A 20,217-nucleotide genomic window follows, 5' to 3' on the forward strand; every position below is an offset into this window, starting at 1 on the left:
CAAAGACCAATTTCACCCCCATTTTCGCCCAGCTGTTGGACTGCACAGAAAACTAAAGGAAATAAAAAAAATATAAAATAAAAACAATAAAAGCAGAAGCACTGTAACTAAATTAAAATGTGTCTGCACACCGCTTTTCTCATCGAGAGGTTTTTCTGAAGCATGTTTATTTTGTAAATAATAAATGAAATTAAATTCCATGATTACATTATAGCACAGTAACATTAACATTTCAACATATTGGCCTCAGGTTCCAGAATAAATCTGTACCAGGACCAACACAGCAGCCATCGGCTCATTTAGGTTTAGCCTCAGAGAAAAAAAAACAGCTAAATATTAAGGGCCACACCAAAGAAATATTTTGTATTTGATTCATTTAGCAGCCGCAATGGCTACTAAAAGTCACTTTCCTGTATGTCAATGAGGTATGAAATTTTAACAGGAAAAACCAGGAACAGATTAATAAGAATAATTTTAAAAAAAAAACATTTTGACAAAGTGGCAGAAAATGGCCCAACTCCAGACTGACAAACCTCAAAATTTCAATGCAAACAATTTTCTTTAAACTTTTTTCATGGTTAAGGAAAATGTCCCCTTAAACTTCAATTATGGAGACTGACCTTTGGCAATAAATCTCCAAAGAGGAATTTCAGCTCTCCTTGTCTGGCAGAAAAGGTGCTATTAAAATGAAGAAATTCCGTTTATTCTTCATTTGACCTCCCCACCCCCCCCACCGATTTGCAAATCGGTGGATTTGGACCCGTTGAACTCCAGAAGCAGCCTTTGTAATGAATGCAAATCAGGGTTGAACAACCCACATGTGAGTCCAATGGGATTTAAACCTCTGTTTAAGTGTAGCCACCCATGCCAGGTAAAGCTGACGGGAATCTAATGAAGCCCTCTCGGGTAAACTTTCCTTAGTGGGATTAGGGGGAGCAGGAACCCCTGTTGGAGTCATCGCCCCACTAACTTACAAAATCGCTATCAGTACCAGCGGGCTACCTGATCTTTGTTGACCCTTTTCCCTGCCCTCTACCCCAACCCTACTCCCATCAGCCAGTTACTCCTTGCCTGGGCAGCAGTGACATTCACATGGGGCTCGGCAGTTAAAATCGATCAGGCTTCCGATGAATGCTCCGATGGGGGGATTACTGGCTGCTCCCATCGAGGAGGGTAAAACTAGATAAGCATTTGAGGGAGAAGATAATTACGATGATAGGTTTAGATGAGTAAACATGGGAGGAGGCTCAAGTGGAGCATAAACACTGGCATGGACTGGTTAAGACCAAATGGCCTGTTTCTGTGCTGTCTATCCCATGTAATTAAAATCATTCCCTTAGTGCCCAGCAAAATTTAACAAGTCAAAGGCCACGGTGATTAATTTTACAAGCTTCTTTTTTCATTATTAAGCTACTGATGCTTCAACATGATCCGCTAATGAATATTTGTGCACTTTGCAAAAAAAAATCATAGAATATTCTCTCAATTTATTTAAATTTCATTTGCCTTTTTAGACATCTCTTATCTTTCATGATGTTAAATGTCTTAAAATCACGGACAAAAAATAAACAAGAGTGGGGCATTGAAAGCAGCTTTGAGCATCAAGTGGTCCCAATTGATTTTGATTTTCAATTTCCTCCAAGCATCTTTTGTTGGTCAATAGCTTGGTTGTATTGCCCAAACTGCAGACGCCAAACTGAAAGCTGACGTAAACACTTGACATCAGAGTAAAATCTGGGCTTGGTATGCAAACTCGAGAATGTTCCAAATCCCAAGAAACGAACGAGAAATACGTGAGACATCGGTTGGTTTCCTGAATGTAAAGTGATTGCTGCCAGAGAGCACAATGTGCAATTAGCCATGAACATTTGATTTATTTTAACACCCATTGTGACAATGGTTGTAAATCATTAGCATTAGTAAATGGAAGCTGTGCACAGTTTAATAAATCTGATTAAACGTTAACAGTACTTTTTTTTTAAAAGAATCTTTATTCAAAGTAGACCCATCAATAAACATCCCAACGCTGATGAAGCTAACAAATGACACGCAGAATGGCCTTCTCCTGTTTTTATACTCCTCGTTAGGGAACACTTTTTCTGCCCAAAATACTCAATTTAACCTGGTCTTAAAAAGATTTTCGGTGGGATTTTGCCCACCCGTCCGCCGCCACAATCTTCCGGTCCCGCCACAAGTCAATGGACTTCTGGCTGGGGCACCACCTCGCCCGCGGGGGGGGTCCCACCCATGATGGGGCTGGAAAATCCCGGCCATAGAAATAGATACATTCAATAGGGGCCAGAACAACCTGAGAGCCAACTTTCAGTGACCTGGTTCTGGAAAACTTTCCAACATTGAAGTCTAGGGCAGCACCCAATCAATGAAGGTTTTCTTGTGATCGGGTGTCTCTAGATCAGTTCCCAGGTCCATCGTTCATTTTGCTGAAGTGAACAGTTTAGATCTGGAATACATAAGGTTTTTCCTCGTAACTGAATCAACCATGGGAGTTGGGAAGTGTCAAGAAAACAAGAAATTGCAAAACTTTTCTTCTGTTAATAACTCTGTCATATTTATTATGTACTGGAAGACAGGCTGTTGGGGGTGTAAATATGGTAATTGGAGTAAGAGTCTGAAGCCAAAAGTAAGAAGTGGTTTTGATATGTTAATGAACCAAGAGGAACTTCAATCAGAGTTTTACATAAAACAATAACAGTAATAGTTTGAAATGAGTTGTTTTAGTTCAAAGTGGGGTATATGCAGGTTGCAAAAAGGTGTAAGTAAATGAGGTAAAGATAGGGCTTACCCTAAGAGCTAAAGTAAAGAGTCTGGGAAGAAAGGATGGTTGAAACGATAGAGAGATCAAAGGGAAGGAATGCATTTAAGGAAATATTGAAGCCTATGTGAGGGGGTAGCTGTTTAGATCTCCCAGAAGACATCAGGATAGCTGGTCAGAACTCCCAGCAGACAGTGTGAACAAGGCCAGACCTGAAGACCCAGTTGCTGTCAGCCTCAGAGAACACCAAGGGAAAAAGGCACCGTGTGGTCAAAATTACTGGAATTCTATAGATTTTGAAAATCTATAAGGATAGCTGCTGAACAGAAAAGGGGAAGGTTAGTTTGGAGGGTACTTAAGTTAAGATATTGTGGAACTGTTTTAAAGTAATGTTTACTGTGGGAAGCCATACTTGTGTTTAAGTGTAATTATGGTTTTTTTGTCTATTTTCTTTTAATAAACATTTACTCTACTATAAAATCATCACAAGTAGCTGGGGACATCATTTCCTGATTCCAGAACCTTTCCTCATACTACACAAATTGCAAAAACCGTTTTGGCACCTGTTTCAAGTCTCCCTTTGGGATTTGGACAGCTCAGCATTTACCATCAGCCATGCCATAACAAAAGGCAGCACAAACCATCTATCTCCATGATGGCATGGAAAATGGCATGTATTTATTACTATACAGTTTATTAAGGCAGGGCTAGAGGAAATATCTAGAACAGAAAGTCCACCCTTTTAGATTTCCCTGGCTCTTTAATGATGCTACAGTCAGTGTTGAATTTTAACACGGAAAATCTGTATAAGGAATGTCACAAGCCAACCTATTAGAGATTCTCTAAAAGGTCCAGTAGTCCAAAAATGGAAACTTTATAAAGATGATCTATTGAAAGTATAAAACTTCAGTACCTTACACTTAATCATGATCATGCATATTTATTAATTATTCTTATGTTTGTTTGTGTGATCCCATAGGCAAAAAAAAGCACTTTTAACAGAACATCTCATTAATTTCTGGCAGAACTAATGTTTAACTTTTGAACTGAGGGTCCTGAATATATACTCTTCCACTGTTAAAGTTACATTGCATTTTTTTCCCCAGAACACATTTTGGTTCATGTAGCATATATCCTATAAGCAGAAGCAGTTGTAATGAAACACTTTTCTCAATGCATTTCTAATAAAAAAAATTAAATTTTAACAGCAGTGCTACATTCTCCACACGTTGACAGGACAGAGATTAATCTGTTTAATATCACGTCTAATCTGCTTCATGTACAACTGAACAGATGCTAACACAGGAGCCAATGACTTCAACTTCTTCCTACGTAATGAATCACCAAAAGTGTGTGTGTAGAAACTGTCAGCACTGCTCACTTTGCTCTCTCACCATTTCTCTGTCACTAGATCTAAGCTTGTTTTCATTGAGACGGCATCCAATTGAATGGGTAAGCACACTCACAGACTTGTAGGATGATGAGTGTAAAATGTGACGTGATGATAGGTAGGTTTTGGTGAAAATAGATGAGAGAAGTCTAGATGAAGGCAGTTACAATTCAAGGTAAATGGGTTGGTGGAGTGCCATGGCTGAATTGGGCTGTTAGTGGGGTACAGATTTGATAGCACAGAGCTGAATGGAGAACAGGAAGTCTTGCTACAGTATAAACAACGAGGCTACTAAAGTGGCTTGGTTTAGGAAACTTGAGGCATTCGGGAACTGAAAAAAGAGAATAAACAGAGGTGCAAAAAAATAATTGTGGTCCGACGTTAGTCTCAGTGGCAATTCTGGCACGTATGTTACCCAAAGTGAATTGTGACTGAGTCTTGTTGGTCAGAATGTTCAAAAAAAAGCTCTGAAGCAGAAAGATTAAACATTTAATGTAACAGATAATATGGAATTCAAGAGGAAAAGTATTTTCTTGCGTTGCAATTCATGCTATTCACATTTACAGTGTAAACGTTCAGACAAACAGTCATTACACCCGATGTATAATTTGGTAGAATTCATGTAAGCACAATGTTGAGGAAAATCACCTTTGGGCTCCAGAATTTGCTGGAGAATTACAATGGACCTTATCTACTTTAATTAAAAACATCAACCTTAAAGTATCAAGAAGTTGGATCTAAAATAACCTCAACGATCTCGTTTTCAGAAATTGATACTAGCAGATTTAATTTTTCAAGCTGTTCTTGAATGGGTTTATTTGCTTTCCAAATAATTTTAAGGCTGCAGTGTCTGATTGTGGGAAACTATTTTGTTTGTTAATGGTATCAGATTGAAAAGAAAGGATTCTACATTGGGAGATAGTAAAGTTTATCCAACTGTGTGCCTTAGTCATGCCTTCATGCACTTGGAAATGTGACTCGAGGACTGAGTGCCAGTGTTAGCCTACAGTTACTGATCTGAAACCTCTACATTGCTTTTTCTGCCCTACTATAAATTTAATTATAAAGTCAATATTATCTTACAAAAAATCTTACAAAAAATTTAAGATGCTATTGTTTATATCCATATGTATGGGTTAATCATTATTCGTGTATAAGAAGCATTTTTACTGCTCTGCTCTTTACCAGGCCCACAGAAGATTTTGTGTGACTTATAATGATGCTCTCTAGTAAGATTTGATGATCTCATACTGCAGTCATTTCACAACCTATCACAATATAAATTTACAATGACCATGAAAACTGCTTAAGGAACCAAATTTGAGAATTAAACTGTGAGATGAGGAATCAGGTAGTTATAATGCATTTCAGAGTTTGAAGATTGTGCGTACTTTACATTAAAAAAAACGGTTTCTGAAGTAAATGGGTTTCCAGTTCATATTGAACATTTTGTCATCACCAAAGTAAAACTTCTTTTCAATCCTTTTTTTAAAGTGGGAGATAGAGAAATAGCATCATGTACCTCTTAATGTCAAGAAATTAAATCTGGCTTGAATTTTTTTCTGTTTGACTTTCACTGATCGAGCCTCTGGCACCTAATTGGTGTGAAATGTAATAACAGTGTTTTCATAAACTGGTGCAGGAATTTTTTTATCCCACCAGATACTGTCTGCAGACAAAGGAGTGGTCATTATTCTGCTCAACAAGTGAACACTAAGAAGCTGACATGGCTTTGATGCTTGGGGCATTAGAAATTAGTGGCTAAAAATCAACAAATAAATCTTCCAATTGTGCCATCACAATAAATAATCAATACAGACTGTAAACATTTCAAACTGTGCAAGTGAAAGGGAATCTTATCTCATATTGGTGTTTCTTTAAAGCGAATTATGCATTCCAAATTACCAACAATGCAGGACCCATGAGAACATGCCATTTGCCAAATCATTTCCCAAGAAGTGACCATGTAGCTCCATCTTCCTCTGCTTAGCTCAGCTGTGTATTCAAAGGTTGTCTGATGTTTCAAATAAACGGCGGTTATGAAGTATGCTGGAATCTTGAGTCAGTTCATGGGTCATAAGTCACCACTCTGAGGCTCTGGATTTCGTGTCTCTCTGTGGTGAGTCCTGCTCAATCTAGAAAACTTAGAGATGGCCTTTGACTGTGCCTTACTTGCAGGTTCCCCAGTTGGCTGCACATCACTGTAGAGATAAAAATAATGAATTATTTGTCTGCTGAAAAATTACGACGTTTTAATAATTTAAGCTCAAGATGAGTTAAAGTTTAAAGTGGATGAGTGGCACCTCAAGAAAGATATTTCTCGTTTTAATTATTTCAGTTCAGAGCACTGACATTTTGCAGATACTATTGTCAAAAACATTTCAGCGAGAGTTACTAATTAAAAATGTTTTCATCAGCGTTTCCTGAAGCCATGTTTGTACTCCACAAGGGACCAGTTCTATGGATAGGAGGCATCCACTTGATGTGGTCTACATGTTGCTCTGACACAGAATCTTAAATCCAACTAGTTCAAGGCAGTGGATCTCGGTAGAATTCAGTTACGAGAAACGGTGAGAGCCTACCTCAGGGACCAGTCTTTCATTATTTTGAATCAGATGTAGTATGGTTCCAACTGACAAGCAATGTAACACGCTTGAGAACATGCCAGTTTTCCAAATTATTTCCCATGAAATAAGACTGCAGCTCTATTTTCCTCTGCTTATGTTGGCTTTCTTGAACTACTTCAACTGACAGCAGTAAGCTCATTATCTTCCTTGTGCTCTGAACATAGAATCCTTAGACGCTGTCCCCGATGCTTACAGGAGCTGGGAGGTGGGTGCAAGTGAGGTCACAAATCTCCGATGTTCTCAAGAAGGCTCGGACAGGCTGGACCTCATTAACATCTTCTAGCTCCAACTCCTGCCCAGGAGTTGGACAATGGGTTGGGAGGGAACACGAGCCTCAGAAAGCTGAAGCCAGGGACTCTTAAAATGGCAATCTGGGAGCTGGGGGTGAAGGATGGGGGGGTTGGAAAGGGGGTAAATAGGACTGTGAATGGGATGGCTGGGAAGAGGCGAGAGATCGGGGTTGGGAAGGCCGAAGGTTTCCTTGAGGAATCTTGGGGAGAATTCCTACTACTACTGGCTCAAAAAGAGCCACTTTCTTTGGGGAGCTCCCCACTCTGTTTCACTTTTGTGTTTCTCAGCCGCTGGAAAACCCATGCAGTGGTCTTTGTTATCTCGAGACTCGACTTCCGTAATGCTTTCCTGCTCAGCCTGCCATCTTCCACCCTACATAAACTTCAGCCTTATCCAAAACTCTGCCACCCATACCATGACTTGCAGCAAGTCCTGTGCACCCATCACCCCTGAGTCCACTGACCTACAGCGGCTCCAGGTCTGACAACACTTCAGTTCAAAAATTCTCACCTTCATTTTCAAATCGCTCCATGGCTTCGACCCACACTATCTTGGTGACCTCCTCCACCCCTACTACCCTCTGCGATCTCCATGTCCCTCTTACTCCAGCTTCTTCTGTACCTCAGATTCTAAACACATCCACCATTGGTGTCTGTGCCTTCAGCTGCCTTGGCCGGAAACACTGGAACATCTTTTCTTGGCCTCGCTGCTTCTCGACCTCTCTCCCCTCCCTTGAGTGGGGCTTTAAGTATTTCTCCATTATCACTGTGTGTCTTTTGCATGCTTCATCCATCATGAGTACAGGTTCAATGTGAAGTTAATCCTTAGCATTTAGCATCAACGGTGGTTCTTGGTTTTGTGATGCTTTTAAATTGGCAGTGAGTCTTAATCAAGTTCACTTGGTACCGATATAAAAAAAAGATTGACCTGAAAGGCTAGATGAGTAAGTACCAGTCTATTCCTATGATAAATTGCAATAATTCTATCAATTATATTTTCTCAGTAAGTTTAACAAAGGCAAGTATGAATTTGAAATCATAAACATCAATCACATCTGTGTTTTTGATATGCAAAATAAAGGAATGACTTTGATGTATTACCTTCCCTCACCTGGGACATGGGTTTAATTATGTAACTGTCAATTTAAAACAAAAGCACTTTGAACTGGCATATTACTGAGATTCACAGCTCCAAATCGGGTTACTGTTTATAATGTATCCAGGACACATGGAACAGCCCAACTGTCTCTTGCAGCTGGATTGCAAGGAAATTTCTAGCAGTTTAGGGGAGCTGATTGCAATATGTTTGCTGAGAATGGAAGATTTTCATGTTTTACACAACGACTGAAGAAATACAACTGCGAACTTTAAAACCTGTAATCACCATTTTTCTGCCGATACCACTTTGCCCCAGACCATGAAGTGATTTTTGTTTTCAAGCAGAATCCATACTGCACAGCCTCCATAATAACACCAGCTTTACAGACATTCATTATTTTCCACACTTCAAACTCAAAGCAAGTAAATTTACAATTTAGTCCCAAAGCCAGTTTAGACCAAGTCTTGGAACACAGGGCATCAATATTGTCATTGCTCCAACAATCTCAGAAAGTTCCTCAGCCTATGGCACCTTTCAGCAGAACAACAACAACTTGCATTTACTTAGGGCCTTTAATGTAGTAAAGCATCTCAAGGCACTTCGCAGACTTGATTGTCAAACAAAAATTTGACACCGAGCCACCTAGGGAGGTAGAAGGACAGGTGACCAAAAGCTTGGTCACAGAGGGAAGGATTGTCTTGATGGAGGGGGGAGAGAGGTAGAGACTGACAAACAGTTATCAAAGAGCCTGTTGTTGCTGCTGATGAGTGTTTGGCAATGGGCTGAGTCTTATCCCCAAAACAGGTGGGTTGGGGTTGAGTGAGATGTTAAAAAGCAAAGAATTTCATTGGGATTGGGTCAAGGGTTGGGCAGCTAACCTGCTCTCAAGAGTCGCGTTGGCCAGTTATGTATTTTAATGAGGCTGAACCCTCTGATTTAAATCACTTTGCAGTTTTCACCTTCGCTGGGTGTGGGTTACCCAGGCCTTGGGAAACGTGATAGCCAAAGGGAGAAGCTAAGTGCTTTGCCCTCACACCCCAACTACCACAGAGATCAGGGATCAGATCCCCTTTCCTGGGGTCAGGAATCTGAACCCCCTGGATCAGAACCCCGGGCAGCAAAAGGCGACACAAGCTGCAGCTGTGACCTCCTTCAGAGTGTTCCCCACCCAGCTTGAGGCCAAGCCTGTCTGTCCAAGCTGACTTGCGGCCGGAGAACCTGTTAAAGCAAAATGTTGCACGGGGGGAAGAGTCACAACATGCAGTGAAACCTGAACTGCTCCCCATCCCTACAGCCCCCACCCCACCTCGAGTTAGTCAGCCCTGTCAAGATCAGGGGCCAATATGTTTCACTGGTATTCATAAGCATGTGATGAAATGATGGGTTTCTGGAAAAAAAACAGTAAATTTAAAAAATGGCACTGTATTTCTTTACGAGGTTGTAAAAGATTGCACCACGGTAAGGGCTTTTCTGGAAGTCTGATTGGTGCCTCCAAACCATAGTTTTCAGAGCTGGCCGATTCAGGAACTGAGCCCATCAAACTCCCCAAAGATCCAACACTGTCCTTTTAAACACCATCACTGAATTCACCTTCACTTGCCCTACTTTAAAATAAAACCCAAAGGAAGCCACGTGTGACTAAATGTGGTATCGTTCCTGGAGTTTCAGTCACCTAGTTTTCAATTGCAAGGGTACAAGGTAGTCCATGTGACAGGTTCTCCAAATCATGGAGAGCTCACCCACTGACTATTAAAACAAAAGTATTACATGAAATGACAGTAAGAATGTGATAAGTCACAAGACATTCCATAACTATTTGGCGGTTTTGACATGGTGGGCAGAATTATATTGTGCGTGTCTTATTGTAAGAATAATAGAACTGTTATACCTCTTTTAAAACACATATCAAATTACCTACAATTTCTGAACGTACAAAGTGAGGTTTGGCTGGTTATTACACCAACACTAACAGGCTAGAACAAATCAGAAGTACTTTTGATATTGAAGGTATTATGCACATGGGCACCTGCAGCAATGATGTGGAGCCAAATGTCAGTCACCCCCTCACTGTTGAATCAGAAGTTTCTGGGTTGTAGCCCCACTCCAGCTCTCGAGATGGCAATATTCGAAAAGCAGAGAGTTTCTAATTAACAACATTTATCCCTCAATCCATGTTGCCAAAAACAAATTAACGGATCATTTATCACTGGGTACAAATTAGCAGCCACGTTTGCCTACAAAAGAACCAGTACTGCATTTCAAAATAATTCATTGTTTATGAGGTGCCTTGGGTTATTCTGAGGGTGTGTGAAAGACAACGTATAAATGTAAGATCTTAATTTTTCTTCGAAAGTCATGCTTTTTTTTTTAAGGGTTACCTAAAATCATGAAATACTTCACTCCTGATCAAAATGCCTTCTTTGTGTCTTCCCGGTTTTATTTATTTTACTTTTGTTCCATGCATCATTCCCCGAACACAAGGGTGGACAAACAACCCGCTGAGAGCTCCTGCTTCGGACACTGGCTTAAATAAATAAATAAGAATAGGAAATGTTGGAAGCAAGCCTGCCAGGAACAGCGAGAAGGAGAAACAGTTTTCATGTCTTGGGTATAGTTCCTTTGTCAGAACTGGAAATAGTAAACAGGTGAAAAATAAGCTGGAAGGGAATGAAAAGTGCCAGACAAGATATGAAAACATAAAGATAAAAACAAAAAACTGCGGATGCTGGAAATCCAAAACAAAAACAGAAATACCTGGAAAAACTCAGCAGGTCTGGCAGCAACGGCGGAGAAGAACAGAGTTGACGTTTCGAGTCCTCATGACCCTTCAACAGAACTGTTGAAGGGTCATGAGGACTCGAAACATCAACTTTGTTCTTCTCTGCCGATGCTGTCAGACCTGCTGAGTTTTTTCAAGATATGAAAACACCTTAGTTAAGCAATCAAAATACATTAGAAACATAGAAAAATGCGTACAAGCCAAACGGGATGCCAATGGAAGGAACTGCCAGGTTAATGGGGGAAACAAGCAAGGTCTGCAGTTGGAATACCAACTTGAGGCTACAACAGGTGCAGATGGAAGCTATTGTTCCTGGTTTACTCTGCGTTTGATGATCAGGCTAAAGATAGAAAGGATGGGGTAGGAATGGAAGGTGAAGTTACATGGTCAGCTAAGGGATAATAAGACGATGCTTGTAGAGAGTGTAGAAATATTCAGTTAAGCAATCAATCTGCATTTGATCTCAAAATCAAGAGTCCAGTGTGCTGGATCATACTGATTTTTCTAATCCACTGAGATTCTCAGGTCCCAAATTCCCAGTGCCATATGTTATATATATTGGGCCTCAAGAACAGGACTTGTTTTAAAAGGAGAAGGATAATAATGCATTAGGTTTGAGGATGGGATGGTGATAAATCTTGCGACAGCAGGCAGAGTGGAGAGTGTGCAAAATTAGATTTCCTATAAGATTTCTGATTTACTGCCAGCCTTGTCAATTTTTGTTACTGCCATATGTGTAGACAGTTCTTGTTAACACAATAGATAAAAATGGATTTGAAGAAAAACAGAAACCTTTCCCCGAAACAACGGTGCTGGTGAGATGAGTGTTGTAGTGCCTCACGGCTTCTGTGATTATCACCTTGACTCACTGAATGAAATGAGGTTTCACTAACGCGTGATGGTCTGCCTTTTGCTTGTCAGTCTCATTCTTACAAATTTCTTCTGTCTTCTTGGGATGGGCGCTAATGCTAGGAAATCTTTTTTTTTAATTTGTTCACGGGGTGTGGGTGTTGCTGGCAAGGCCAGCATTTATTGCCCATCCCTAAATGCCCTTGAGAAGGTGGCGGTGAGCTGTCTTCCTGAAATGGTGCAATCTGTCTGTCAGTCACGGATCAGCTGGTAGTGCTCTCGCCAATGATTCACAAGGTTCCCGATTCAAGGCTCATTCCTAGGCTGGAGGACAAAAATCTACACTCCAGTGAAATACTGAGAGAGTGCTGCACTGTCATAGGTGCAGTCTTTCAGATGAGACGTTAAACCGAGGCCCCATCTGCCTGCTCGGGTAGATTTTCAAGATCCCATGGCACTATTTTGAAGAAATTAGAGTTATTCCTGGTGTCCTGTCCACTATTCATCCCTCAACCAACACCACAAAAAACAGATCATCTGGTCATTATCACACAGCTGTTTGTGGGAATTTGCTGTGGACAAATTAACTGCTGTGTTGCCTACATTACATTGACTACCAGGACCAGAGAGAGAAATCATGAGTCCTGGTGCTTCTGCTGTTTCCAGGCCCCTTATTCCCCACAATCCCTCCCCTTTAACCCTCCCCCTCAATCATGCATGATATTGCTTCTCCCTTTCAAGATTCACCAATCAATTCATCAAACAGTCACGGAAAGGACCTAACAAAATGATGCTTGAAGACGACGACTACTTTCTCCTGCCTGGGTGCATGATATCATTCAATATAATTATTTCATACAAGGGGTATGATTGGATTCTATTTTATCAGTAATCTCACAGGGTAGAAAGATCAAATGACTCCTGAACAACAAAGTGCAATGATTGAACAACAGAGGTCCTCACTGTGAGTGAGAAGCATCAGAGCCCCCAGGTGTCTCTGTGCAACACAACTTTTAAGAGGCCAGAGGACGATGACTGAATAGTTCACATTTGCATCTGTGTTTTCTTGATTAGCAAGACTGAAGACTCTGCTGATCGCTGCTTCTCACTATAATATATTTTCAATACCTACTATGCAACACAACTTTATCACGATATTTCAATGTCTCATAAAAGCTCATAAAAACATCAAGATAGAATGGGATAATAGGTAGGTAGACAGAAGGACAAGATTGAAGTCGATGGAAAAGTCTCTTGAGAATCGTTTGCAGTGTAAAACAAGTTGCTGATTCACGATGAGCCCATTACACACTTCTGGCCTGGCCATTTCACCTGACAAAGCCTGTTCACACTAAACTTCTATTAGCAACAAAATAATCCACCCTCTGTTTGCAAGATAATTATGGATGACAAAGGCCATCTAGCCCAGCTCATCTCATCCATCCAGAATGACATATGAACATACGTATTTGGGACAGGAATAGGCCATTCGGCCTCTTGAGCCTGCTCGTTATTTGATAACATTGCCTACGTTATACCAGTGACAACTCAAGAGTACTGAATTGGCTGGAAAGAGATTTGGGAGATTGTGAAAAGTGTCGTATAAATGTAGGTTTTGTCTTGTTTTCATTACACTTGCATGCACTAGGCAGAGTGGCTGCAACAATGGTGAAATTGGAGGCCCAATGCTGATTCTCTAAGGATAATTAATCACAGAGCAGTCAACTGACGTTAGGAAAGTGGCTATGAAGAAATCACTACACTTACAAAACAATTCAACTCTGTAGCTAATACAACCATACCATTCTGACTTCTATGGTGCCAACCCACAGTATACCATAAATGGCATCTGCCCCTTTTACTCTAATGACACAATCCCCAGGATCCGTAAATCAGACATGTACCAGCAGCTCAGGAAATATGTAGATTGAATTGTTGATCTGAAATTTTCAGAGAAGAATGATACATGGTACAAAGATTCAGCGCGGTTTTAACTCAAGAACTGGATTGTTTCTCCTTCCCCCAGAAGCTGTCATACAAATTGTGTTGCACACTGTGAATTTACAGTATATCTGGGGTGAACCTAGGATGAAGGAACCTTTCTTTAAACAATCTCCTAGTGACAAATAGAGATTTAATTCCCAGATTATGCAAGAGTGATAAAACGGATGACAGCGAATCAATACTCTGCTTTGCATCACTCGCAGTTTTTAATTTCCTACATTTATTTTGATGAGGCCCAATATTCTCAAGCCTCTGAAACATCAACAAACACGTCATCAGAATTGTGCATGCTGACTTTGGGGCATAATGAAAAATTAGGCTGCTATTTATGCGCTAGTTTAAGTTCAAAAAGAAAATTTTGGGACGAGTGAAGTATTTAATTTTGTGGTACTAAACCTTAAAAGTGATCCCCCACCACCATAACTCCCCCGCCACCACCACAACTACCCCCACAAGCCCCTCACCTCCCCAACCACCCCTCTCCCCCTCACACTCACCCCGCCAACCCTCCTCATGCCTCACCACCCCATTTCTCATGCCGCACCACCCACTCACCACCCATCGCCTCCTCACCCCCCCACCCCACCTTCCAACACTCCCTCAGCCCCCAGCAGCCAATTGGCTCTAGGATTATTACAGGGATTTCACTTACCATCTTTCCAGCAGATTTTCAACCAAGAACACGCTCCTGATAATAGCTGCGAATATGAACTCTCTCCGACCTTCGGACAGCTTTGTGGTTTACTGGTGGGCTTTTCAAAAAGAAAACTGGAACCACGAAGCTGCCTGTAGGTTGGAAACAGCAGTGCAGCAACTCAGTCAAACTGACCTAACAGAGCGGCTTTTAAAAAATGGGAACTCTCAGCCTGAAGGTTCTTTTTTTTAATATAAAGCCGGTCTTTCAGGTCTGCAGCCCCGGCTGCTCCCAGGACGACGAGAAACTCAGTTTGTAACACCAAGCCCAGCCCCACCCTCAGGCCCCAGTGTTTGATACTCTCTGCACCGCCCTCTTCTGGCCCCTGGTAACTACACTTTAAAAGTGCTTAATTGGCTGTAAAGCGCTTTGAGATGTCCAGAGGTTGTGAAAGTGCTGTATAAATGCCAGTCTATTTGTATATCTTTTTTTCTTTCATGGATGTAGACCCACAGTGATGTTCAGGAGCGAATTCCAAGGTTTTGACTAAACAACAGTGAAGGAACAGTAAGATGGCGAGTCAGGATGGTGAGTGGCTTGGAGGGGAACTTGCAGGTGGTGGTGTTCCCATGTGCCTGCTGCCCTTGTCCTTCTAGGTGGTAAAGGTCTTGAGTTTGGAAGGTGCTGTCTAAGGAGTCTTTGTAAGTAGTTGCAGTGCATCTTGTAGATGGTACACACTGCTGCTACTGTGCGTCAGGAGATGGAGAGAGTGAATGCTTAAGGTGGTGGTTGGGATGATGATCAAGGGGGCTGCTTTGGCCCTGATGACTCCAACCTGTGGAGTGTTTCATCCGATTCCCAATTTTGCCAGGCTCCTTGATGCCACACCTGGCCAAATGTTGCCTTGATGTCAAGGGCAATGACTTTCACCTTATCTCTTGTATTCAGCTCTTTTGTCCACCATTGGACTAAGGATCATAGAATAATAGAATGCTTACAACACAGAATTCAGCCCATGGTGTCAATGCTGACTCTTTGCAAGAGCAACTCACTTAGTTCTAGTTCCCTGCCTTTTCCCCGCAGCCCTGTAATTGTTCTTTCTTCATATAATTATCCAATTCTCTTTTGAAGGTCTCGATTGAATTTGCCTCAACCACACTCTAAGGCAGCGCTTTTCAAATCCTAACCATTTGCTGCGTAAAAAAGTTTTCCCTCATGTGACTGTTGCTTCATTTGCCAAATCACCTTAAATAGGTGTCCTCTGGTTTTCAATCCTACTGCCAACAGAAGCAGTTTCTCCCTATCTACTCTGTCCACACCCCTCATGATTTTGAAGACATCTATCAAACGTTAATCTTCTCTTCTTGAAGGATAACAGACCCAGCTTCTCCAATCTATTCACGTAACTGAAGTCCCTCATGCCTGGAACCATTCCCGTAAATCTTTTCTGCACCCTCTCTAATACCTTCACATCCTTCCTAAAGTGTGGTGCCTAGAACTGACGCAATACTCCAGTTGAAACTGAACCAGTGTTTTATACAGGTGTATCATAGCTTCTTTGCTTTTGTACTCTATGCCCCTATTGATCAAGCCCATTCCCCAAATGCTTCCTTAACCGCGCTCTCAACCTGACCTGCCACTTCAATGATTTGTGCACATATACGCCCAGGTCCCTCTGCTCCTACACCCCCTATAAAATTGTAACCTTTATTTTACATTGCCTCTCCTCATTCTTCCTGCCACTTCACACTTCTCTGTATTAAATTTCATCTGCTACTTGTTGCCCATCCCATCAGCCTATGTCCTTTTGAAGTTCTACACTATCCTCCTCACAGCTCATTATGTTTCCAAGTTTTGATTCACCTGCATATTTTGAAATTCCACTCTGTACACCGAAGTCTAGGTCATTAATATACATCTAGAAAAGCAGGGGTCCTAACAGCAACCCCTGGGGAACCCCACTATAAACTTTTCTCCAGTCCAAAAAACAATAATTTGCCACTGCTCTGTTTCCTGTCACCTAGCTAATTTTGTGTCCACGTTGCTACTGTTCCTTTTATTCCATGAGCTCTAACTTTGCGGACAAGTCTGTTGTGCGGCACATCATCACACACCTTCTGGAAGTTCACGTACACCACGTCAACCACATTAACCTCATCCAACCATCCCAGTTACCTCAAAAAAGTCAAGCAAGTTAGTGAAACTCAACAAGCTCATGCCAAACCTGTGCTGATTTTCCTTAATGGCCCAAGTGACTGTTAATTTTGCTCAGATTATCGTTTCTAGCGGGCTATCATGAGTTCTGAAATAGAGCGGCCCTGGCAGAAACCAAACTGAGCAGTAGTGAACAGGTTGTTGCAGAGTAAGTGCCTCTTGATAACTCTTGTGGATGACACATTCCATCACTTTGCTGATAATTGCGAGTAGAGCGATGGGGTGGTAATGGGCCGGATAGGATATGTCCTGCTTTTTGTGGACAGGATATACCTGGGCAAATTTCCACTTTGTCGGATAGGTGCCAGTGTGGTCGCTGGACTGGAACAGCTTGGCGAGGGGTGCAGCTAGTTTTGGAAGATAAGTCTTCCAAATGGGATGTTATCAGGGGACAAAGCCTTTTTCTGTATCCTGTGTGTTCATTCTTTCTTGATCTCATGTCTGCATTTATTTCCCATCCCTGATGACAGTGAAAAGGTGAAAGTGGAACTTCGTGAGTCGCTGCAATCCTTGTGGTGATGTTGCCGTCTCAAAGAAAACAAGTTAGTAATAAGCCTTTTTGTCTAAGATAAAATTATCCGAGCACATACATCAATGAAATTCTTTTCTGAAAATGGAGAGTTAATGATAGTTCTGAGAAACACTCAGAATGTGTTTCAAAGCAGAAACCATTTTTATTTTATCGTGTTAGCATGATGAAACTCCCACTTCAGTTGGCCATTTTCAAACATATTTCAAAGAAATGGATTTTTCCTCATTCCTTTTCTTTCCTGTTTGTTATGTTGTCAAACCCCCGTGTTTCTGCAGATAATGAGAAAAGATTTGTACTGTATAAAGCAAATTGAAAAGATTTGTACTGCATAAAGCAAATTGAAAACTCAAACCACCCAAGAATGGATTAGTGTGTCTGTATTGAAACCGCCAGGGCAACAAACTTGTAATTAAAGGGAGCAGAGAGTAAAGAAAAAAAATCACTAAACTTGAAAGAAGCATAATAAATTTACAGTGAAGATTTTTATACTCACCTTAGAGAGTGAAAAATGATAATGGAATACAAAAAAGAGTGGTCAAATATTGACTATGAATTTTAGATCCCAATTTAAAATAGAATTTACAGAAGTTATAGCTTCAGTCCTCCCAGATTAGATGTTCTAACAACACATTCAATAACTCAGAACCAGGAATGCATTTCCTAAAAACATTGGGCGCAAGTGTAAACAGTCACGAGTCATGAAATCCCAATCTCAAAAAATGGAAACGCTTATTTTTTATTATTCATTCATGGGATGTGGGCGTCGCTGGCTAGGCCAGCATTTATTGGCTATCCCTAATTGCCTTTAAGAGGCATTTAAGAGTCAACCATATTGCTGAGAGCCTGGAGACACATGTAGGCCATAAGGACAGCAGTTCTCCTTCCCTGAAGGACATTAGTGAATCAGATGGGTTTTTACAACATTCAACAATGGTTTCATGGTCATCATTAGACTTTTAATTCCAGGTTTTTATTGAATTAAAATTCCACCATCTGTCGTGGCGGGATTCGAACCCAGGTCCCCAGAGTATTACCCTGGGTCTCTGGATTACTAGCCCAGTGACAACACCACTACGTCACCGCCTCCCCTACAGGTACCGGATTCCTTTTCCAGGAAGCACAGAACCGTGTGCCAGATTTGGGGTTTTTATGGATTTTGGGTCCTAGGCCTAGCATGTACTTATAATAAATAAAATAAAGTATGAAAAATAAAGAATAAAAGGATTTTATTCAAATTGCTTCCTAGGTCGTCAGCTTCGAACGTAGCCAGTTTTCGGGTCCTTCCAGATTTTGGGATGCCGGATAAGGGTTCCGGTACATTCAGATGTCAACAGAATTTATTGAGGTAATTGTAAGGCATTAAGCCATTGCTTTATTAATGTGATATATCATTATAGAACCGAACTGTAAAGCATCCCTTTATGATCAACCAAATAGTACAAAGAATTTTAAAAATAGACCGTCTAGTTCTACTCATTCTCTGTTCTTACTTTATACCTTAGAATTCAGTGAAATACTTATTCCTTCTCTAAATATTGAGAGTATTAACATAGGATTGAAAATGTGTAAAAGTCAGATGGTACTGAATTATGAACTGACAATTAACAGAAGGGAAGTTATGCCCAATGAATTTAATTCATTCGCTTTTTAAAAAAAACCTCAACCAGAGGAAACAAAGGAACATGTACTTCATTGGCAATGATGGTTAATGCTGGTGGGAAGACAGGACAGAAATAAAGCTGCTGATAATATTTTTTATTTGTTCATGGGATGTGGGTGGAGCTGGCCAGCATTTATTGCCCATCCCTAATTGCCCTAATTCAAAGGGCACTTAAAGGTCTGGAGTCACATGTAGGCCAGACCAGGTAAGGATGGCAGATTTCCTTCCCTAAAGGACATTAGTGAACTAGATGGGTTTTTATGACAATCCATTAGTTCCATGGTCACCATTTCTGGTATTAGCTTTTTATTCCAGGTTTATTTAATTAGGTGAATTTAAATTCTTCTTGGCTGCCCTGGTGGGATTTGAACTTATGTCTCTGGATCATTAGTTTTGGTCTCTGGATTACTAGTCCAGTAACGCAACATTATGCTACTGTACCTGACAATGATTTACAGAAGATTGTGTCACTGAAACATGTTGGGAGAGGGATGCATTCATGGAGGGGCGATGCATTTAATTTGCACGGTGTTTGGTCATTCACCTTCTCAGTGATGTTGAATTTTATGTCAAAAGTGGTACATTTTGAGTGATTTCAGAACGCTTATCTACTTCACAGTTAGAAGGCTTTTAAACTAAATAAAAAAGATTTGTATCAGTGTGTGCGTGTGTTTGGTATAACAATACTTTGAATCCGACATTGAACATCAAAATGGATGAAGACACTATCAGTACGAGCAGTAGCATAATACACAAGTAATATCAAATCAAATATGATTAGTTAAATTGAATGTATCTATTTAAATGTGACAAATTCATTCATCCACCTTTTCTATCTCCTATCAACAATAGCATAGTAGTAATGTTACTGGACGAGTAATCCAGGGACCTGGACTAACACTCCGGAGACATGAGATCTAATACCACCAAGGCCGCCAGGGAATTTAAATTCAATTAATTAACACATACGAACATACAAATTAGGAGCAATAGGCCATTCGGCCCCTCGAGCTTGCTCTGCCATTCAATAAGCTCATAACTGATCTGATTGTGGCCACATCCCCCATAATTCCACTTACCCGCGATAATCTTTGACTCCCTTGTTAGTCAAGAGTCGTTCTACCTCCTCCTTAAAAATATTCAATGACTCTGCCTCTACCACTCTCTGGGGAAGAGAGCTCCAAAGACTCATGACCCTCAGAGAAAAAATGTCTTCTCATCTCTGTTTTAAAATGGGAGACCCCTTATTTTTATATTGTGTCCCCTAGTTCTAGTCTCTCCCGCAAGCGAAAACATCCTCTAAGCATCCACCCTGTCAAGTCCCTCAGAATCTTATAGGTAGAAAGAGGGATGAGGTCCTGCATCA

General features: G+C 40.9%; 1 protein-coding gene across 1 annotated transcript in view; it reads right to left on the reverse strand.

Annotated features, from left to right (window-relative positions):
- Positions 1-4,638: 4,638 nt before the first annotated feature.
- The window catches only part of snx29 (sorting nexin 29), a 504,385-nt gene continuing 488,806 nt past the window's right edge, over positions 4,639-20,217 (reverse strand). Inside the window, exon 21 of the mRNA XM_078559132.1 lies at positions 4,639-6,364. Coding sequence (XP_078415258.1) covers positions 6,238-6,364 — 127 coding nt within the window. The 3' untranslated portion in view covers positions 4,639-6,237. The remainder of the gene's footprint in view (positions 6,365-20,217) is intronic.

The sequence above is a fragment of the Cetorhinus maximus genome, chromosome 15, assembly GCF_964194155.1.
Source record: "Cetorhinus maximus chromosome 15, sCetMax3.hap1.1, whole genome shotgun sequence".
Taxonomy (NCBI): Eukaryota; Metazoa; Chordata; class Chondrichthyes; order Lamniformes; family Cetorhinidae; genus Cetorhinus; species Cetorhinus maximus.